Source organism: Gigantopelta aegis, chromosome 7, assembly GCF_016097555.1.
Source record: "Gigantopelta aegis isolate Gae_Host chromosome 7, Gae_host_genome, whole genome shotgun sequence".
Lineage (NCBI taxonomy): Eukaryota > Metazoa > Mollusca > Gastropoda > Neomphalida > Peltospiridae > Gigantopelta > Gigantopelta aegis.
In genome coordinates, this window is record NC_054705.1 from 8,505,454 (window position 1) to 8,529,883 (window position 24,430).

General features: G+C 38.2%; 1 protein-coding gene across 1 annotated transcript in view; it reads right to left on the minus strand.

Moving 5' to 3' along the window:
• The window catches only part of LOC121377854, a 108,670-nt gene that overhangs the window by 12,848 nt on the left and 71,392 nt on the right, over nt 1–24,430 (minus strand). Inside the window, exons 8-19 of the mRNA XM_041505952.1 lie at nt 23,824–23,902; nt 22,673–22,856; nt 21,353–21,483; nt 19,903–20,091; nt 19,192–19,344; nt 17,928–18,073; nt 16,813–16,911; nt 16,014–16,138; nt 9,690–9,987; nt 7,838–7,988; nt 6,126–6,218; nt 362–487 (exon numbers count right to left, since the gene is read on the minus strand). Of these exons, the coding sequence (XP_041361886.1) occupies nt 362–487; nt 6,126–6,218; nt 7,838–7,988; nt 9,690–9,987; nt 16,014–16,138; nt 16,813–16,911; nt 17,928–18,073; nt 19,192–19,344; nt 19,903–20,091; nt 21,353–21,483; nt 22,673–22,856; nt 23,824–23,902 (1,774 nt within the window). The remainder of the gene's footprint in view (nt 1–361; nt 488–6,125; nt 6,219–7,837; nt 7,989–9,689; nt 9,988–16,013; nt 16,139–16,812; nt 16,912–17,927; nt 18,074–19,191; nt 19,345–19,902; nt 20,092–21,352; nt 21,484–22,672; nt 22,857–23,823; nt 23,903–24,430) is intronic.

Consider the following 24,430-nt stretch of genomic DNA (forward strand, 5'->3'; position numbering starts at 1 on the left):
TTATCATTAATATTATCATCATCACTAACATCATCATTATTACTATCATCATCATTATTACTATCATCATTATTACTATCATCATCATTATCATAATCATCATCATCATTACTATCATCATCATCATTGTCACCATCCTCATCATCATTACTATAATCATTATCATTAATATTATCATCATCACTAACATCATCATTATTACTATCATCATCATTATTACTATCATCATTATTACTATCATCATCATTATCATCATCATCATCATTACTATCATCATCATCATCATTACTATGAGCATCACCACCATCACCATCACTATTGTCATCATCATGATCACTATTATCATCAACTAGTGTCCTACCATAGCTTGTCTTTCGCGACTTCTCTCTTCTGTAAAACACGGCATCCCCCCGTTACTCCGGCCCTCGTACTTGCTGATGAAGTGAGGCTTCGTTGACATCTTCATGTACTTGTCCAGGGCATTCGCCTGTGTACAAAACAAAAAGTGAAAAATAAACAATTGTAAAGTGATAACAGTTTCTTAAAATAGCAGTTTTATACGGTACAAACAAAACGATCTGCTATTCCTTGTACACAGTATTACTTTACTAATCTGAATTACATATTTGATGGAAAAAAAAAAAGAGTTAAAATGTCATAAATTATGCTAAATGGCAGCTTTTAACTAACTGTATTTTATATCAGTTACAAAATTTATTGAAGAACATTAGTATAAATTACATAACGTATGGAAAGAACAAACATTTAGGTAAAATGTTATAAACTGTTAATTAGCAGCTTCACACAACTGTGGTTTTATATGCAGTTACAAAATGTATTGTAAACTATTTGTTAAAAGCAATAAATTAGCTTAGTATGTATTAAAAAACACACAAAAATTATCTGCTAAAAATATATTGCTCCTCTGTAATCAATTGTAATTTATGATTTTTATTAAAAGCAGTTCAGAAATGCTATAATTAAATTTAAATAGCAGTTTTGTAATACATAATTAATTTGTTAATATTCACACTAAATTTCACATAAAACAATATTTCTGTCTGTACACAAATAAAGCAAATCTATTACTAATACCATAAGCAGAATGAAAACAAAAATGATTAACCACACAACAAAAAGTTAACATTTTTTAATTCAAGTAAATAAACTGCAATACAAAATAAAAGGTAAAGTTAATGACACATTTTTAAATTCAGGGGCCTAATTTACTAAACTCTCGTAACTGCGATCTCGCAGTGCAATGCTAAAAGACTTGCAAAGAGGATGTGTTGTTGTCTAGCAGAGACCTTTGTGAATTAGGCCCCAGGCTCATAAGGGAGAATTATGAAGCTATCAAAGGGAGGAGGAATATACATATAAAATAAATCTTCATATTGCCAACAAAAGGCTGTGACCTATGCAGAGAATTCCGGGACTATGCAACTGGACGTGGGTTGTCAGTTAGATGGTTTCCAGTCTGTTTCACCGACTGTATAAACACAGTTCACAAACAAACCATAAAGTCAACTAGACATGGATGGTCAGCTAGATGGTTTCCAGTCTGTTTCACCGACTGTATACATACAGTACACAAACCAACCATAAAGTAAACTAGACACGGGTGGTTGGCTAGATGGTTTCCAGTCTGTTTCACCAACTGTATACATACATTGGTGTATTCAGGATTGGCTTTGGACCATGTGACCAGAGTAAAGTGTAAGCAGAGTTGGCCAAACCAACAATTGTAGGTTCTACGAATTGATGGGTAATTACTGCTGAACAGGTAAGTTCTCCTGAGGGTAATTACCAACTTTGAGAAACTAACTATGGGTGGATGGTTGACTTTATTGTTGAGTCATGTACTGTAGAGACTCTTTGAATAGCTCCAACTGTGACAGTCCTGAAATAACGGTTGGCAACAATTATCTGTTTGGCAAACAAAATCTAATTTCTACAAAAACTTACATACTAACAAACATTTCCATTTTAATAACAACATTTGCTTAACTACAGGTTTTCATTCACTAAGGGCTTTGGAAACAGAATCATGCAAAACTGTCTATACCTAACAGTAAGCAAGAATTACATATATATATATTTTTTTTTTTTTTTTATTACCGACATTAACAGGATACTAAAATTTGGTTTTGTGATAATAGATTCTGTTTTGTGATGGTGCTGCAGTCTTTATAAGTTGATTAGCAATTTGCAATGTGATCCTGAATAAATTATTCCCTGATAAGCAGTATAAAGAAATAGATAATAACTAATTAATAATGTAGGATATCGGCTTTATCCTGAGAAAGTAAGAATGGGACATTCTACTAGACTTGGATATAACTTTCATCCTACATTATTAACTACCGGTAGTTACTATTTTTATATTGTAATCAATAAAATATTAAAAGCAAAAGCTATTATTTCTGTTTATTTCAGCTACATGGTACGATGACCTAGATCAAATGAACAATTTGGTAATATATCTATGCAGGTGATATAACATGACGTGACATCAAAGGTCATAATCTGCTAGTATATATTTAATCAGTCATCATAATTGGCCAGAAGAAACAGTGGTTGCAGGATAAATGACTATATCTGTACTAGTATCAAACTAGAAACATAATGGCACAATGGGTGGGTGGGTGGGTAACAAAGCAGGTATTTCAGGGACTAAACAACATATATGACAATAATTAACTTACCAGTTTTAATAAGCATCTGTTTTGATTATGACTTACAAATGATATGTACAAACTGAGCCACTTTGTTTTCTTTTTCTTTATCTGTGCAAATATCCTACTGTTATTGAGTTACTGTAATACTGATACAATTCAATTTTTTTTGCTGTGGTGCAATTTCATTTCATTTCAACTTATTTCGTGCTTATATCCAATTAAGGTTCCAGCACGCTGTCCTGGGCACACACCTCACCTATCTGGGCTGTCTGTCCAGAACAGTGGGTTAGTTGTTAGTTGGATAGTGGTTAGTGAGAGAGAAGAGGGTGTATTGGCCTTACACCTACCCATTGAGCCCTTAAGAACTCGCTCTGGGTGGGAGCCGGTACTGGGCTGCGAACCCTGTACCTACCAGCATATAGTCCAATGGCTTAACCACTGCACCACCAAGGCCAGTCATTAATGTGTTAATCCTGAAGAGTTCAAACTCAGTCAGTGTAGATATTTTTATACCACATTTTTACTTGCACAAATAGTCTAAAGTTTCTAAGTAGATTTAAATTGTTTTGTCATCCTAAACAAAGATGACAAAAAACAGAAAAACACAAAATCTTAATAAAATTAAGCATTCATTTATTTATTTATTTAATATTTACTCCATGTCTATAATAAAAATAAAACTTTTTTTTTTTTTTTTTTTTAAATAAAGTTTATGTCTATAATAATAATTTAAACAAATATATTATAGTTTTATAATGAAAAATACTACCAATATTGATCCACAAAAATATTAAAATAAATCCGCTTAAAGTATCCTTTTCATCTGTGTTCTTTCTGTTAGAAAATGTAGGTTAAACATTACCAGGTGACATGATAAAAATACATTCATTAATTCATTCTTCTTTTCCTGATGTTTTTCTCATGCTAGATTGTCATTCATTCATTCATCCATCCATCCATCCATCCATCCATCCATCCATCCATCCATCCATCAATCCACATTTTATATTTTTCAGATCTCTTTATACTGTGCTTTAACATAACTATATAGTTCATATTGTTATGGATCATCCATTATTTCATTATTTATCTTTGACACTCAATAGCATATATATATATTTATCATGATAGGGTGTTGTTAAACATTCATTTATCAAGCTCACCAACCTACCGACAACTTGCTTATCCATCCATTATTCCATTCATTCAAACACCTACCTAACTGAAACACATCCATAATCCACCCATTCATCCACCCATGCATCCAACTACTCATCCATCCACCCTTCCATCCATCCATCCACCCTTCCATCCATCCATCCACCCATGCATCCAACTACTCATCCATCCACCCTTCCATCCATCCATCCACCCTTCCATCCATCCATCCACCCATGCATCCAACTACTCATCCATCCACCCTTCAATCCATCCATCCATCAACCCATCCATCAACCCATCCATCCACACTTCCATCTACCCATGCATCCATCCATCCCCTCACCCACCCACCCATCCCCATTAATCCACCCATGCATCCACCCACCCATCCACCCACCCATCCATCCATAATCCACCCATGCATCCACCCACCCATCCATTCTCCCATCTATTCACCTATCCATCCACCCATGCATCCACCCACCCATCCATTCTCCCATCTATTCACCTATGCATCCATCTATCTCCTCACCCACCCACCCACCCATCCCACACCATTCTACCCATCCATCCATCCATCCATCCATTTATCTGTCCATCCATCCACCCACCCATCCATCCACCTACCCATTATCCATTTATCCATCCATCCATCTATCCACCCACCCAGAAATTCCACCTATCCATCTATCTATCCATCCATCCATTTATTGGTCTGTCCATCCATCCATCCATCCATCCACCCATCCATCCATCTATCCATCCACTTACCTATTTATCCACCCACCCATTATCCATCTATCCATTTACCCAGCTATCCATCCACCCACCCATCATTACAGATGTTTACTAGTAGCCAACAGAATGAGCCCTATCAGATATAATTAAGCATTGTCAGCACTGTTTTGTACAGAGTTTTTCGCAGAAGAACACCGCTGTAGTAACATCTTTCTCGAAGCGAATGCCGACGTGGTGGCTGGTCGTAAACTCAGGTGTGTCAGGTTCACAGAATCATTTCTAATCTTTCCGAAACTCTCCAGTGATAATCTGCGCTTAGCATGACGGATATTCCTCAATGGATGAAACAAAACATGGCCGTCATCCAGCTTCATTTTTATAAACTGATGTGTCACAATTAGCTTCTGTCCCAGAGTGGTCTCCCTTTGTTGCCTTTTCATCATGTTGAAAGATTCAAAGGTAAAGCCCGGCATTCCTCGGTTTCGGTTCCACGGAATATAAGGTATGACCTTAGGGTCTGGAAGGTCGCTTACGAACTGTGTGGGAGAGATGGCTTGAGTTATCTTCTCCTGGGGGACTGGCTTTATTCTTCGAGTGGGCACACTCTTTAGTGAAAAAAGGGAGAAAATGTGAAGAATTTCTGTTTTTAATTTATTTTAAACAATGGAAATCAAAGTATTGGGGGGTGGGAGAGGGTGAAATTAAAGGGAGGAAACATGTTTATTATAATATTATTTTAATTTTACATATTCAGTTTTGTTTTGAAATAATTAATATAACTATCAAAAATTCCTTTTGACACAGATTGTTTGGGATTTTTTTTTTGTCGGGGGGGTATTGATTTTTGTTTAGGTTTTCCAAAAAAGTATTCCATATTTCTGAAATTAGTGAATATTTCTGACTTTCCAATAATTTTTACAAAAATAAACCACATTTCGGAAAGTGGCAAAACTTAATAACTTTTCAAAGATCATCTTTAAAACAAAAAACAGCTAAAATGAGTGACCTGTGACTTTCCAATACTGGTAGTTTTCTAAGAAAATATATCTAATTTATTAAATATGCTAAAATTATAGATTTTTCAATAACATTCAAAGAAAATACTCTATATTATTGAAATTTTTGGCTCAAATTCTTACTTTCCATTATTTTTTCACCAAAAACCCTCTAATTTATTAAATTTGCTAAAATCATTGACTTTAGAATAGTTCTCCAAAAAATATGCCCAGGACAGGCATACACTACAACAGCTTGTTCTGAATGTGTACGTTAAACACTCTGACCTGACAAGAAAATACACCAACTTTTTTTTTACTTTTTATTGACAAAAATTATTTACTTTAGAATTTAAAATATTTAAGAATACAAATGTAGCATATGTAAATTAAGGAAATTGACTAAAAGTTTGGGGGGGTTTTCAATATGTTTTAAAGAAAATCCTTAAATGTTCTGTAAAGGTCTGAAGCAAAATCTTTCATTCACCTGTAGGCTATAAGAATTCTGTATCTTAATCAGAGATCATCTGATTGGTTAGAAAATCATTCTTACCTTCGACCTGTAGAGGTGATTGGATGAATAGCTGATACTGGTTGCTATGGTTGTAGTGGGTGCATTAGTGTCACTCACAAGTGCTGGCAGGGACTGCTAGGAAATTCAACCAATCACCAGTTAGTATTTTGTAGTATTCTGCCTTAATATGTTATATGGTAACTATTATGTTAAGTAAGTATTAATTCACTTCAAATTCATAAATGACAAATAATTAATATAATTTTTTATTTTTAAATGCCAAAATACAAATAAATTTGAATTTGTTATCTGAAGAAAATGTAATATTCTTATCTTAATATTTGCTTTTACCAATTACTGGTATATTACTGGTATATTACTAGTATATATTTTGAAATGAGGTCAGTTTTAAAAATGCATTAGTTACCAAATATTTTCTAAATTATGACTTTGTAAAGTTCATAACATTGAACTAAAAATCAAAGTTGCAAATTTTACTTATAAATGTACATTATAAACATAGAATAATATAATTTAGTTTTGTATTTATTTTTAATATAAAAAAGTGTAAAAAAAATTAATAATTAAATGAAAGTTTGATAACATCCCAGCAAGTAATTATTACACTAAAGATAATAATATAATTAACATTCTAATATTCATCCTAAATAAATTTCTTATATTCCCAAGTATTTTAACAGAGAAATTATCTTTTTGAAGTTTAACTATTAGTAATCATGTATTTTAACAAAAAAAACAACTAAACAAATTCAAATTTCATCTGTTAAATTATTTTCAATTTTTATATGTTTTGCTAAAACCTATTAAGGCAGAACAGTACCAAGACGAGAACAATGCATGCAAAGTTAATACATCAACACTGCAACATAGAATTAGTTCTGTTCACACACAAAATGTGAATAAAAAAACATTTAAATATTAGAGATACAATTGCATAGTAGTGATGAAGCAACACAGAGAGCTGGGGGGGAGTGGGGAGTTGCTTGTAGGGTGCATGTGTAGAATATTTGTAAAAACTAAATCTTCAATAAACAGCAAGTAACTAAATACACAGTAGTATGTGAAGAAGAAAAAAAGACTACAGTGAGACCTTTGGAAAGATTAAACCTTTGATCTCATACCACAAAAAGATATCGATATTGAGACTATCAGGAATTATCAATACTTTTGTATCACCCTTCTCATGAAACAGGAAAAGGATTTTTATGTGGTATTTTATTAATGTTTTATAGGAGAGTGACAAAATTATGTTCCCAAATTTGGTGCATTCAGAATCAAAATAGTAGTTTAATTGCTCAAATCCTGTCAGAATAGAGGTTTAAATTGTCATATCCCATCAAAATAGTGTTTTAAAGTGCTCATATCCAATCAAAATAGTGTTTTAAAGTGCTCATATCCAAGTAAAATTACTCTAGTATTTTGAAATGGTCATATCCAATCAAAATAGCATTTTAAGTGCTCATATCCAATCAAACTAGTGTTTTAAAGTGTTCCTATCCAATCAAAATTACTCTAGTATTTTGAAATGCTCATATCCAATTAAAACAGTGGTTTTAAGTGCTTATATCCAATCAGAATGAAGTATGTTGTACCTTGCATGTATGTATCTCTTCTCTTGAAGACTTCTTCATGTTCAACAATTCTGTTTAACTCATTAAATGGCCAATCAAATGTGTTAGTTCACTGACAACACTTCAAGATGGAGTGCACGGCGTCAAACACATACTTACTGACATCACCTTTTCTCTGTCACGTTCTCTCTCCTTCTTCTCTGACGTTATCTTCTTGTCATGGTCTCTCTGCTTCTTCGACTTTCTCTTCTTCTTCCTTTTCACTTCCGCCTTCATCTCGGGTTCAGATTCACTGTCGCTGTCACTGGAGCTGCAGATTGTGAGGGTGGAAAACACAAAATGATACAAAGGAAAGAAAGGAAAGGAATGTTTGGGATGGATGGATGGGTGGATGGATGGGTGGATGGGTGGGTGGATGGGTGGATGGATGGGTGGGGGGTGGGTGGAGGGGTGGGTGGAGGGGGTGGGTGGAGGGGGGTGGATGGGTGGGTGGGTGGGTGGGTGGATGGATGGGTGGGTGGAGGGAGGGAGGGATGGATGGATGGATGGATGGGTGGGTGGATGGGTGGGTGGATGGGTGGATGGGTGGGTGGATGGGTGGGTGGATGGGTGGGTGGATGGAGGGATGGATGGATGGATGGATGGATGGATGGATGGATGGATGGATGGATGGATGGATGGGTGGAGTCATGGATGGTATGGAAACTTGACATTTGAGCTGATGGATGGATGGATGGGTGGGTGGATGGATGGATGGGTGGATGGATGGGTGGGTGGATGGATGGATGGATGGATGGATGGATGGATGGATGATGTTTAACAACACCTCAATACCAAAAATACATTGGCTACTGGGTGTCAAACAATGGTGGACATCCATCGGTGCAACATAAACTAAGATTCATCGATGTAGAACTTATACTTTGTCACAAAGGAGCTACATGTGTAAATGCGAAACTTGACATTTGAGCTGAATTAAAAAGCTCACACCGTTGCCTCCGTCAAAAATTTTTCTCACCTTTTTACTTTATGATTGATTGTCCAGGAAAAGGTGTTTGAAACGTAATTGGATATAAGCACAAGAATTAAGTTAAAATGAATGAATGAATGAATGAATGAATGAATGAATTAAATAACAAACAAACAAATGAAATGAACAAATGAACAAAAAGTTTTTTTAATGTGTTTAACGACACCACTAGAGCACATTGATTAATTAATCATTGACTGTTGTATGTTGGTAATTTTGACACATAGTCTTAGAGAGGAAACCCACTATATTTTTCCTAATGCAGCAAGGGATCTTTTATATGCACTTTCCACAGACAAGATAGCACATACCATGGCCTATGATATACCAGTTGTGATGCACTGGCTACAACGAGAATTAGTTCAATGGGACCACCAATGGCAATGGATCCTAGACCGACAGGGCATCAAGCCAGTTCTTTACCTTGATAGCCAAGGTATGTGTCCAGGACAGTGTGCTTGAACCATAATTTAAAAAATTAAAATTAAAAAACCACTATATATTTACTCTGATTGTTCTATTGGTTCTCTAACATTGGACAGACAGCCCAGATAACCGATGTGTGAGTGCCCAGGACAGTGTGCTTGGACCATAATTAAAAATTAAAATGAGAAAATCACTATATATTTATTCCGATTGTTCTATGGCTTCACGAACAAATGAAGAACGAATGAAGAATGAATGAATAAAACAAGAAACACTAATCTATTTACTCTGTTCTATGGCTTCATGAACGAATGAAGAATGAACGAAGAATGAATGAACGGACGAATGAATAAAACAAACACTAATATATTTACTCTGATTGTTCGATGGCTTCATGAACAAATGAAGAACAAATGAAGAATGAATGAATGAACGAATGAATAAAACAAGAAACACTAATATATTTACTCTGTTCTATGGCTTCATGAATGAATGAAGAATGAACGAAGAATGAATGAAGGAATAAACGAACAAAAGAAAGCACTATATATTTACTCTGATTGTTCAATGGCTTCTCGCACGTTGAGCTCAGCGAGAATGTTCATACAACCGTCCATCGTCTTGAGCGACACGTTGTCAATCAGCTCGTTTACTTCCTTCCTCGTCAGAGAGGGCTGCTTCTCCTCCACCCGGAGTGACCTCCCCTTGTTCTTGTCCTCCTTCTTGGCAGTCTTCTGTTTGTCCTCTACATTCGAGTTCTCCTTCTCCCTCGCCAGGAGATCCAGCACGGCCTCCGTCCATTTCTCCGCATCTTCCTGGATAGTCTGAGCTTCTACAGTCGTCACATCGGCATCTGAAGTGTTAACACTTTACAGTTAAAGAAATTGACACAACATTAATTAATACACTATGACCGGCCTCGGTGGCATCATGGTTAAACCATCAAACACAAGGCTGATAGCTACAGGGTTTGCAGCCTGGTACCGGCTCCCACCAAGAGTGAGTTTTAACGAATCAGTGGGTAGGTGTAAGACCACTACACCCTCTTCTCTCTCACTAACCACTAACAACTAACCACTACCTACTGTCATAAGGACATAAGGCTGATAGGTACAGGGTTTGCATCCTGGTACCGGCTCCCACCAAGAGTGAGTTTTAACGAATCAGTGGGTAGGTGTAAGACCACTACACCCTCTTCTCTCTCACTAACCACTAACAACTAACCACTACCTACTGTCATAAGGACATAAGACTGGTACAGGGTTTGCAGCCTGGTACCGGCTCCCACCAAGAGCGAGTTTTAACGACTCAGTGGGTAGGTAGACCACTACACGCTCTTCTCTCTGAAACAACTAACCACTACCTACTGTTACAAGGACATAAGACTGGTACAGGGTTTGCAGACCGGCTCCCACCCAGAGCGAGTTTTAACGACTCAGTGGGTAGGTATAAGGCCACTACACGCTCTTCTCTCTGACTAACAACTAACCACTACCTACTGTTACAAGGACATAAGACTGGTACAGGGTTTGCAGCCTGGTACCGGCTCCCACCAAGAGCGAGTTTTAACGACTCAGTGGGTAGGTATAAGGCCACTACACCCTCTTCTCTCTCACTAACCACTAACAACTAACCACTACCTACTGTCATAAGGACATAAGACTGGTACAGGGTTTGCAGCCTGGTACCGGCTCCCACCAAGAGCGAGTTTTAACGACTCAGTGGGTAGGTATAAGGCCACTACATGCTCTTCTCTCTGACTAACAACTAACCACTACCTACTGTTACAAGGACATAAGACTGGTACAGGGTTTGCAGCCTGGTACCGGCTCCCACCAAGAGCGAGTTTTAACGACTCAGTGGGTAGGTATAAGGCCACTACACGCTCTTCTCTCTGACTAACAACTAACCACTACCTACTGTTACAAGGACATAAGACTGGTACAGGGTTTGCAGCCTGGTACCGGCTCCCACCAAGAGCGAGTTTTAACGACTCAGTGGGTAGGTATAAGGCCACTACACCCTCTTCTCTCTCACTAACCACTAACAACTAACCACTACCTACTGTCATAAGGACATAAGACTGGTACAGGGTTTGCAGCCTGGTACCGGCTCCCACCAAGAGCGAGTTTTAACGACTCAGTGGGTAGGTATAAGGCCACTACACGCTCTTCTCTCTGACTAACAACTAACCACTACCTACTGTTACAAGGACATAAGACTGGTACAGGGTTTGCAGCCTGGTACCGGCTCCCACCCAGAGCGAGTTTTAACGACTCAGTGGGTAGGTATAAGGCCACTACACGCTCTTCTCTCTGACTAACAACTAACCACTACCTACTGTTATAAGGACATAAGACTGGTACAGGGTTTGCAGCCTGGTACCGGCTCCCACCAAGAGCGAGTTTTAACGAGTCAGTGGGTAGGTGTAAGACCACTACACGCTCTTCTCTCTGACTAACAACTAACCACTACCTACTGTTACAAGGACATAAGACTGGTACAGGGTTTGCAGCCTGGTACCGGCTCCCACCAAGAGCGAGTTTTAACGAATCAGTGGGTAGGTGTAAGACCACTACACCCTCTTCTCTCTGACTAACCACTAACAACTAACCACTACCTACTGTTACAAGGACATAAGACTGGTACAGGGTTTGCAGCCTGGTACCGGCTTCCACCCAGAGCGAGTTTTAACGAATCAGTGGGTAGGTGTAAGGCCACTACACGCTCTTCTCTCTGAATAACAACTAATAACTAACAACTAATCCTCTGTCCTGGACAGACAGTCCAGATAACTGTTGAAATGAAATGAAATACACTATGTAAAATATCCATAAAAATTAAAGATTGTTTTGTTTAATGACACTACTAGAGAACACTGATTAATCAATCATCAGCTAATGGATGTCAAATATTTGGTAATTAATCTGACACATAGTCTTCAGAGGAAACCTGCTACATTTTTGTTCTATTTGCAGCAAGGGATCTTTCATATCTATTTTCCATACAGACAGGACAGCACAAACTATGGCCTTTGATATACCTGTCATGGAGCACTGGTTAGGACGGGGGGTGGGGGAACAATCAGAGAATAGATCACTGAGGGGATTCGATCCTTTGGCCCGAAGCACTTCAGGTGAGTGCTCTACCAACTCAGCTAGAGCAAAAAAATAGTTTGTTTTGTTTAATGACCGGAGCACATTGATTAATAATCAACTATTGGATGTCAAACATTTGTTAATTCTGACACGTAGTCATCAGAGGAAACCTGCTACATTCTTCCTAATGCAGCAAGGGATCGTTTATATGCACTTTCCCACAGACAGGAAAGCACATACCACGGCCTTTTACCAGTTGTGGTGCACTGGTTGGAATGAGAAAAAAAACAATTGGTTGAATGGATCCACTGAGGTGGTTTGATGCTGTGATGCAATCACCTCAGGTGAGCACTCAACCAACTGAATTAAATCCCGCCCCAAGCCATAGGAAGATCATATTCAACATGGATGGTGGACATATTTTACTATTGTGATGATGGTGTCAAGTTACACAGGATGGTGGACATATTTTACTATTATGATGATGGTGCCAAGTTACAGCAGGTTGGTGGACATATTTTACTATTGTGATGATGGTGCCAAGTTACAGCAGGTTGGTGGACATATTTTACTATTATGATGATGGTGCCAAGTTACAGCAGGTTGGTGGACATATTTTACTATTATGATGATGGTGCCAAGTTACAGCAGGTTGGTGGACATATTTTACTATTATGATGATGGTGCCAAGTTACAGCAGGATGGTGGACATATTTTACTATTGTGATGATGGTGCCAAGTTACACAGGATGGTGGACATATTTTACTATTATGATGATGGTGCCAAGTTACAGCAGGTTGGTGGACATATTTTACTATTATGATGATGGTGCCAAGTTACACAGGATGGTGGACATATTTTACTATTGTGATGATGGTGCCAAGTTACAGCAGGTTGGGGGACATATTTTACTATTATGATGATGGTGCCAAGTTACAGTAGGATGGTGGACATATTTTACTATTATGATGATGGTGCCAAGTTACAGCAGGTTGGTGGACATATTTTACTATTATGATGATGGTGCCAAGTTACACAGGATGGTGGACATATTTTACTATTGTGATGATGGTGCCAAGTTACAGCAGGATGGTGGACATATTTTACTATTATGATGATGGTGCCAAGTTACAGCAGGTTGGGGGACATATTTTACTATTATGATGATGGTGCCAAGTTACACAGGATGGTGGACATATTTTACTATTGTGATGATGGTGCCAAGTTACAGCAGGATGGTGGACATATTTTACTATTATGATGATGGTGCCAAGTTACACAGGATGGTGGACATATTTTACTATTGTGATGATGGTGCCAAGTTACAGCAGGTTGGGGGACATATTTTACTATTATGATGATGGTGCCAAGTTACAGCAGGTTGGTGGACATATTTTACTATTATGATGATGGTGCCAAGTTACAGCAGGTTGGTGGACATATTTTACTATTATGATGATGGTGCCAAGTTACACAGGATGGTGGACATATTTTACTATTGTGATGATGGTGCCAAGTTACAGCAGGATGGTGGACATATTTTACTATTGTGATGATGGTGCCAAGTTACACAGGATGGTGGACATATTTTACTATTGTGATGATGGTGCCAAGTTACAGCAGGATGGTGGACATATTTTACTATTATGATGATGGTGCCAAGTTACACAGGATGGTGGACATATTTTACTATTGTGATGATGGTGCCAAGTTACACAGGATGGTGGACATATTTTACTATTGTGATGATGGTGCCAAGTTACAGTAGGATGGTGGACATATTTTACTATTGTGATGATGGTGCCAAGTTACACAGGATGGTGGACATATTTTACTATTATGATGATGGTGCCAAGTTACAGCAGGATGGTGGACATATTTTACTATTATGATGATGGTGCCAAGTTACACAGGATGGTGGACATATTTTACTATTGTGATGATGGTGCCAAGTTACAGCAGGTTGGGGGACATATTTTACTATTGTGATGATGGTGCCAAGTTACAGTAGGATGGTGGACATATTTTACTATTGTGATGATGGTGCCAAGTTACAGCAGGATGGTGGACATATTTTACTATTATGATGATGGTGCCAAGTTACACAGGATGGTGGACATATTTTACTATTGTGATGATGGTGCCAACAGCAGGTTGGTGGACATATTTTACTATTATGATGATGGTGCCAAGTTACAGCAGGTTGGTGGACATATTTTACTATTATGATGATGGTGCCAAGTTACAGCAGGATGGTGGACATATTTTACTATTATGATGATGGTGCCAAGTTACAGCAGGATGGTGGACATATTTTACTATTATGATGATGGTGCCAAGTTACAGCAGGATGGTGGACATATTTTACTATTGTGATGATGGTGCCAAGTTACAGCAGGATGGTGGACATATTTTACTATTGTGATGATGGTGCCAAGTTACAGCAGGATGGTGGACATATTTTACTATTGTGATGATGGTGCCAAGTTACAGCAGGTTGGTGGACATATTTTACTATTATGATGATGGTGCCAAGTTACACAGGATGGTGGACATATTTTACTATTGTGATGATGGTGCCAAGTTACAGCAGGTTGGTGGACATATTTTACTATTATGATGATGGTGCCAAGTTACAGCAGGTTGGGGGACATATTTTACTATTATGATGATGGTGCCAAGTTACAGTAGGATGGTGGACATATTTTACTATTGTGATGATGGTGCCAAGTTACAGCAGGTTGGTGGACATATTTTACTATTATGATGATGGTGCCAAGTTACAGCAGGTTGGTGGACATATTTTACTATTATGATGATGGTGCCAAGTTACAGCAGGTTGGTGGACATATTTTACTATTATGATGATGGTGCCAAGTTACAGCAGGTTGGGGGACATATTTTACTATTATGATGATGGTGCCAAGTTACAGCAGGATGGTGGACATATTTTACTATTATGATGATGGTGCCAAGTTACACAGGATGGTGGACATATTTTACAATTATGATGATGGTGCCAAGTTACACAGGATGGTGGACATATTTTACTATTGTGATGATGGTGCCAAGTTACAGCAGGTTGGTGGACATATTTTACTATTATGATGATGGTGCCAAGTTACAGCAGGATGGTGGACATATTTTACTATTATGATGATGGTGCCAAGTTACACAGGATGGTGGACATATTTTACTATTGTGATGATGGTGCCAAGTTACAGCAGGTTGGTGGACATATTTTACTATTATGATGATGGTGCCAAGTTACAGCAGGTTGGTGGACATATTTTACTATTATGATGATGGTGCCAAGTTACAGCAGGTTGGTGGACATATTTTACTATTATGATGATGGTGCCAAGTTACAGCAGGTTGGGGGACATATTTTACTATTATGATGATGGTGCCAAGTTACAGCAGGATGGTGGACATATTTTACTATTATGATGATGGTGCCAAGTTACAGCAGGATGGTGGACATATTTTACTATTATGATGATGGTGCCAAGTTACAGCAGGTTGGTGGACATATTTTACTATTATGATGATGGTGCCAAGTTACAGTAGGATGGTGGACATATTTTACTATTATGATGATGGTGCCAAGTTACACAGGTTGGTGGACATATTTTACTATTGTGATGATGGTGCCAAGTTACACAGGATGGTGGACATATTTTACTATTGTGATGATGGTGCCAAGTTACAGCAGGATGGTGGGATGTCAATCTGATTACAGAGTTGGAAAACTCTGACAGTAAAACAAACTGGTTTTACCTTTGTCGAAATTGGCAATCTGTGCGAAGTTTGGCAGTTTGATGTTGGGAGGCAGTAACCCTCGTGAGACTAGAATCTGTTGAGTCATGACTCGAGTCAGATCAAGAACTACTTCCGTCTGGCGGCTGAAATGAAATAACAGATATCATTTTACAATTAAACGTAACTCTAAAATCTGGAAATTGGTGTATATCACTTTTTGAAAATGAACTCTTCGATTGTTAATGAACATTTTAGAACACATATTTTATCATATATGGGATGTTATATAGAGGATTCATCATGAGTTTTTAAATATCGAAAATATCGACCAAGTCTATGTTAATCGGTATTTGTCGAGACTCTGCAGAGACAAATACCATTAACTAGACAAGGTTGATATTTTACATATTAAAAAGTATGTGTAGCAAATTCTATTTATCCAACAACACTTCTAAAATAAAACATTTATTCGATATTTAGTAAATTACAGTACTAAAGTTGCCTCCATCGGTAATATGTCATCATCACGATCAGCACAAATTAGTTTGACATCACGCATTTTAACTAAATCTTGTGACAACATTACTCTCAGGTATACAGATCCTGTTGGCTTATAAACAATTGACCCATTCACAGCAACTAGATAGCTTGCAAATTTCTATTTACTTTTAAATTCACATTCCATTATTACATGGGTTAATACAGAACTAAATTATTACATGGGTTTTTGACATGAACATCATGGGTGAGTTGTAGAATAAATTTTAGTATATAATGACAATCCATGAGTTAAGAGATATGACTGATAGAGACTGACGCCTTGTTTTCCTGAAGTTCGTTGTAGTCTAGCACCGCCTGACACAGTGTGCTGCCCATACTCTGGAAGTCATTGATGTTGAAGTGACGGCAGTTCGACCTGAAACAGATACATAAGTCTCTTTTAGGAAACCATCCTTGTTGAAATAATAACAGAACAGGCCCATAGGAACATATGAAGTGATGGTCATATGTGACATGAAAGGGGCTATACAAAATTCAAAAATGCTATACCATTTGTAGAACAGTGGTTGGAACAGGAAAACCCCAAATCAGAGAATGGGTGGGTCCAAAAAGGAGGTTCAATTCTATAAATAATGTACCTCAAACGAGCACCTACCAAACAGGCTGGATCTCATTCCAGACAGAAAAACGTATTACAGTTGCTAGGTAAGCAGACCACTCCTACCAGTACCGGGTAGTTGCATCGCATTTAACATATTTATTGTGTAGTTTTGAATTATTTTGTGGGGGGCATTGTTTAACTTGTTTTACCGGCCTCAGTGGTGTCGTGGTTAAGCCATCGGACATACGGCTGGTAGGTACAGGGTTTGCAGCCCGGTACTGGCTCTCACCCAGAGTGAGGTTTAATGATTAAGTGGGTTGGTGCTACACCCTCTTCTCTCTCACTAACAACTACCAACTAACTCACTGTCCTGGACAGACAGCCCAGATAGCTGAGGTGTGTGCCCAGGACAGTGTGTTTGAACCTTCATTGGATATAAGCACGAAAATAAGTTGAAATGAAATGAAAAACATTTTTTAAAATTAATTTTTATTGAATTAATTCATTTAATATTAATTAAATAACATTATAACACGAATAGCAAAAACTGCTGTTTGGTGTCAAATAATAGAAGAGCTGTATAGCATCACTATTTCAATAACAACTGCCAATATAAAGAAGAAACCCTCACTGGTCGATAATGATTCCACTGAATCTCCAATGACCCCCTATTTGAATGTCAAGTGCTGTACCTACTAGTGAACTTTACACTATATCTACTGCCAGTAGGGGAACCCTATACTATCACTAACTACTAAAAATTGCCAGATGGGAAACTGTATACAATCATAGCCTACTAATAACTGGTAATATAAAGAAGAAACCCTCACTGGTCGATAATGGTTCCACTGAACGTTGCCTCCAGTGTGAAGCTGTTCTGGATCTTCAACTGCCTCCACATCACCACCCGGCCTGTTGACTCCTTGCACTTACGGATGTAAAACTTGCACGACGGGAACGAAAACCTTTCTGGAGCCTACAAGTTATAAGAAAAAAAACATTAAAAAATATTTTTAAATAATTACGTAGAATTATATGCTACTGTTAATGAATTTGATGGGGGTGGATGGGAGAGAATATTTATAACTTATTAACCTGATCACTCACAAAGTGCACCCCCCATGCATCCCCCCATACATCCCCCATACCAAAAAAAAACCCAGTCTAAACAAATGAAATCATAGCTAGACCCATAAAGGACCAATTAAACAGTGGAGAAGAACTCTCCCCCCCCCCCCCCCCCGTTACCGGCCCCGACTGGGCTGCTGGTGCTCCCTTGCATCTGTCAGTACAAGTGGTATCCCCTCCATCCCACCCCACCCCTTTCCTGTCCTGGATGGAGGAACTGGCCGAGGTCGGTACTTGTGCCCGGGACAGGCGTGTGCTACAACAGATTGCTCTGAATGTGCATGTTAAACACTGACATGACCTGACCTGTGAAACAGAAAGTATTAAACCACACTTTTGTTTTAATTACGCACAGTATAGAAAATCTCAACAACAACAAAATTCAGATTTCAACAATAACTTTGTGACTACCGTAAATATAATTACTGCCAATCTGAAGAACCAGAAACTGGATGTCAAGTCTACTTAAATCAAAACCACACCAAACAGAGAGGGACTGTAAATGAATTAGACTGAAGAAACATTATAAACTCAACCCATGCAATTTTAATTCTCTGCGGCACTTTTTTGGCTGTGGACTATATTCATTCCCCCCCCCCCCCCCTACACACACACACACACACACATACATTTTCTTAATTGCAGAATCGCTACCATTTCTTATCATGTTTATGTCCCTCGTGAAATAATCTTCATTATCACTCACTAAACCGTATGATAACTGAAAATCATTTCGCACGGAATATAAACATAAAAATAATACAAAACGGGAATTTGTTTAATATAATATAATGACAAAACATGGTATGGGGTGTAGTTCTATGGTTTAAAAATAAGTTTGGTTTTGTTAACGACACCACTATAAAACAGTTCTCATGAATTTAAACTTGTATAACCCACACGTGAAGATGATGACGGTTCACGTAAAATATTGTGCCGTGAATATAAACGTAATTTATAGTTTACCTTCTGTGACATGAGCCAGGGAAACAGTCGCTCGTTGATGAACGCTCGAGCCACGCCCACTTTGTTTTCATCGTCGTTCTCTGAGGTGTTGTTTCCGTACATGAACGTGTTGTGTTTCCGGCTGTGACCGTGCAGATCACAGTACAGCAGCACCTACAACAACATCCATTTATTAACCATCGGCTGTTGGATGTCAATCATTTGGTAATTGTGACACATAGTTTCAGAGAGGAAATGCATTTCATTTTTGCATTAGTGACAAGGGTTCTCTTACATGCACTTTCCAACAGACAGGACAGCACATACCATGGCCTTTGATACACTAGTCATGGGGCAGTGGTTGGGATGGGGGAAATTTCAGTGGGTCCACTAAGGAGATTTGATCCTACAAGCACCTCATAATATTAAAATATTTTGGAACAAGAGGGAGGGAAAGAGAATAGGTTATACTAAATGGGTGGTTGGTTATGTGGTTGGATGGATGGATGGGTGGGTGGGTGGATGGATGGGTGGGTGGGTGGATGGATGGATTGATGGGTGGATGGGTGTGTGTATAATGGATGGATGGATGGATGAATGAATGGATGAATAGATGGATGGGTTTGGGATTTAGGTGGATAATGGGTGGGTATGTGGGTGCATGCATGGATGGATGGATGGATGGATGAATGGACAGATGGATGGATGAATTAACTTTGACCTTTGACCTACTTCATATTTCTGGCTGAGGATCTCGATCATGTTTTTGACATGCCACACGGTGGGGAAGCTGTCCTGTCTGGGGTGGCGATAGTTGCGGTTCAGGTCACGAGCAGACAGGGAACAGCGGTAGTTGCCAACGATGACGCCGTCAGGATTCAACATCGGCACAATTTTGAAAATGAATTTATTGCGCAGTTCCTGTTAAGTAGAATAATGTATACATTCATTGAAATGACAAATCAAACAGAGAAAGTAGAATAAACTGGGTGTATGGGTGGGTGATGGATTATTGTGTGGATGGATGGATGGATGGATAGATGGATGGGTTTTATTGGGTTGATGGGTGTGTGGGTAATTGTACGGATAGGTGGGTTTTGGTAGATAGTTGGAGATGAATCAAGAATTAGATGGATGCATCAATAGACAGATGGATCGAGAGATGGATGGATCGAGAGATGGATGGATCGAGAGATGAATGGATCAACAGATAGATGGATGGATCAACAGATGGATGGATCAACAGATGGATGGATCAACAGATAGATGGATCGAGAGATGGATGGATCAACAGATAGATGGATCGAGAGATGGATGGATCAACAGATAGATCGAGAGATGGATGGATCAACAGATAGATGGATCGAGAGATGGATGGATCAACAGATAGATGGATGGATCAACAGATGGATGGATCAACAGATAGATGGACCGAGAGATGGATGGATCAACAGATAGATGGATCGAGAGATGGATGGATCAACAGACAGATAGATCGAGAGATGGATGGATCAACAGAGAGATGGATGGATCAACAAATAGATGGATGGATCAACAGATGGATGGATAGATCAACAGATAGATGGATGGATCAACAGATAGATGGATGGATCAAAGGATCAACAGATAGATAGATGGATCGAAGGATCAACAGACCAATGGATGGATCAACAGATAGATGAATCGAGAGATGGATGGATCAACAGATAGATGGATGGATCGAAGGATCATTAGATGGATGGATAGATCAACAGACGAATGGATGGATCAACAGATAGATGGATTGAGAGATGGATGGATCACCAGATAGATGGATGGATCAAAGGATCATCAGATGGATGGATAGATCAACAATGGATGGATGGATCAACAGATAGATGGATGGATCAACAGATAGATGGATCAACAGATAGATGGATGGATCAAAGGATCATCAGATGGATGGATAGATCAACAGATAGATGGATGGATCACCAGATAGATGGATGGATCACCAGATAGATGGATGGATAGAAGGATCAACAGATGGATGGATAGATCAACAGACCAATGGATGGGAAAATAATGGTGACAGATAGTTGTAACACTTCAGGCTACCAGTATGAAGTGTTTGTTATGTGATTGAGATGCACAAAAACTAATTATGTTTCAGGGCCCAAATTACAGTCTGGTAACAAATTACCTTAGCCGCTGCATCCGGGCCGGTGATAAAGTCTAGGACTCCTTTCATCATCCAGCTTGACTGTGATTCTCCTGGATGTACTCTCGCAGAAACAACCACCACTTTCTTTAGGCAACCGTTGGGTATATGTTCTGTAATATCAGAAATCTTTAATCAGTGAATACTTAACATCTAGTTAGGTAGAAACAACCACCACTTTCTTTAGGCAACCGTTGGGTATATGTTCTGTAATATCAGAAATATTTAATCAGTGAATACTTAACATCTAGTTAGGTAGAAACAACCACCACTTTCTTTAGGCAACCGTTGGGTATATGTTCTGTAATATCAGAAATCTTTAATCAGTGAATACTTAACATCTAGTTAGGTAGAAACAACCACCACTTTCTTTAGGCAACCGTTGGGTGTATGTTCTGTAATATCAGAAATATTTAATCAGTGAATACTTAACATCTAGTTAGGTAGAAACAACCACCACTTTTTTTAGGCAACCGTTGGGTATATGTTCTGTAATATCAGAAATCTTTAATCAGTGAATACTTAACATCTAGTTAGGTAGAAACAAACACCACTTTCTTTAGGCAACCGTTGGGTGTATGTTCTGTAATATCAGAAATATTTAATCAGTGAATACTTGACATCTAGTTAGGTAGAAACAACCACCACTTTCTTTAGGCAACTGTTGGGTATATGTTCTGTAAATATCAGAAATCTTCAACCAGTAGTTAGATAGAAACAACCACCACTTTCTTCAAGCAACCATTAGGTATATGTTCTGTGATATCAGAAATATTTAATCAGTGGACACTCAACATATAACATGTTAGCAATGTCTGAAAAAAATCTGGTTCCTCTCCTATCCAACTGCACAGCTATTGTACTTACTGAAATTTGTGACAGTGAGTAGAAAACTACTAAATGAAATTGTTTACTTTAGCTATGCTACATACTGACATGTATGGTGTCCATCGAATAAAACAAAAATTGTATTGGAAAGTAGAAAACACCTATTCTCTTCTATGAAACTAATATTTGTGATGGTGAGTAGGAAACAACTATTGTACTTACTGAAATTTGTAATGGTGAGTAGAAAATAGCTGTTGTACTTACTGAAATTTGTGACCGTGAGTAGAAAACAGTTATTGTACATACTGAAATTTGTGACGGTGAGTAGAAAACAGCTATTGTGCATAATGAAATTTGTGACAGTGAGTATAAAAGAGCTATTGTACATATTGAAATTTGTGATGGTCAATATAAAAGAGTTATTGTACATACTGAAATTTGTGACAGTGAGTAGAAAACAGCTATTGTACATACTGAAATTTGTGACGGTGAGTAGAAAACAGCTATTGCCAGCACGTGTCTCACACAGGACTTCTCGCTTGATGAACTGCTGGCGTTCCGGAGACTGGACGAGGGAGTCAAGGTGTTCTTTGAGATCGGTGAATGTGTACGGGTAGCAGTGAGCCAGGTAACAACAGTCGTCAGTGTTCGTGAATTCCTGCATGGGTAATAAATAGAGCAATCTGTTGGTTAACCTTTTTATGTCTGTTCATCAATGTTGACTGCAGGGTGTAAAATAAGGGGGTGGTGGCAGTGCCAGTATAACAGGCCTGTAGGAACAACATCTGAGTTTGGGAGAGGCTCAGTCTCTGGTGGGGGACACAAGTCAGATATGTAATATATGTAATAGAGCAATCTGCAGTTCAACATTATAACCTTTACATGGCTGTTAGTTATTGTTGACTGAAGGGCCATACGCAGCCTAAATCAAGTTGGGTGGCAGTATAGAAAGAATCTGAGCCAGTAATAGAATGTCATCTCCTGGCTAGGGATTTTCAAAGCTATCTTAGCGCTATGAAATCGTAAAACCGTCATCACTACAGAATATGCCATAGTGACGTCATAGCTTACTGGGGTTTTACAATTTTGTAGTGCTAAGATTTAAGGCCTCCATGAGTCGAAAATATTGCACTCGAGTACTCAAGGGTCAGACCCGGACCCGAGTACCCGACATTTACACTAGATAATAATGAGACTAAGGAATAAAGTAAAATAACATTATGCATCTCAATTCCAGCACGGAACATGGATGCCAAATCTTGTCATTGTATTGCATTCCACACATTCCACTTTAGTTTTCTCTTCGTATCTCATAGCTCTATAATGTAATCAGCATCTAGCATATGGCAAAATGACATAAAATATAAAATTAAATGAGAATGCTCTTCTTTGCACGGGTACTCAAGTCCTGTAAAAGGACTCCAGTTTTGCTAGACTTAACCCGTGCTTGAGTACTTGAGGAGACTCTACTAAGATTGCTTTAAAAAAAAAAAAAAATTCCATTGGGATGCCTTTTTGAAGAATTGATCCATATGCCCTTTTCCCATTAGTCCCCTCCACAGTCTCTGCCCCTCCACACACCCCCACAATATTTTTTGGATCCGCCCTGATCTAAAACATCTTACCATCTGCCACTCCAACATGTAGTACACCACCCCACGCTGTAACAATGGACAGTGTAGGTTGAGGATATTCCTTGAGTAACTGCAACAAAGAAACAACACTTTTCATTGGACAATATAAAATATGGTGTCAGTGAAACCAGCTTTAATTGGTTATACATGTATGTCATCATTAGTTTATCAAAACGAATACATAGATAATAATACATGAGTATATATACATTAGATATCATTTATCTCACAACAAGTTGTTTTAAAATGTATCTGACAAGTGAAAGCGAGTTTTATACATTTTTAAACTGTGAGTTGTGAGATAAATGGTATCTAACTGACACGAATGTATTATTCTGTTTCTTACATATCCTCAAAAAACAGGTTTTAAGCAAATTATAACATCTTTTCTACTAAAAGTTATTTACACACATTGCACTTGTAGCTAACTTACGCGTCACAGACACATGATTGTCAGGTTAATTATACATCACAATGTAATTGATTACCACCATGTTGTTTTTCATTGGCTGCATGGCACTGGTGACCTGGTCATCACCTAGGAGCAGCTAGTCACATGTCTTGAAATTGTTAACACACATACATGTGTTAACAACCA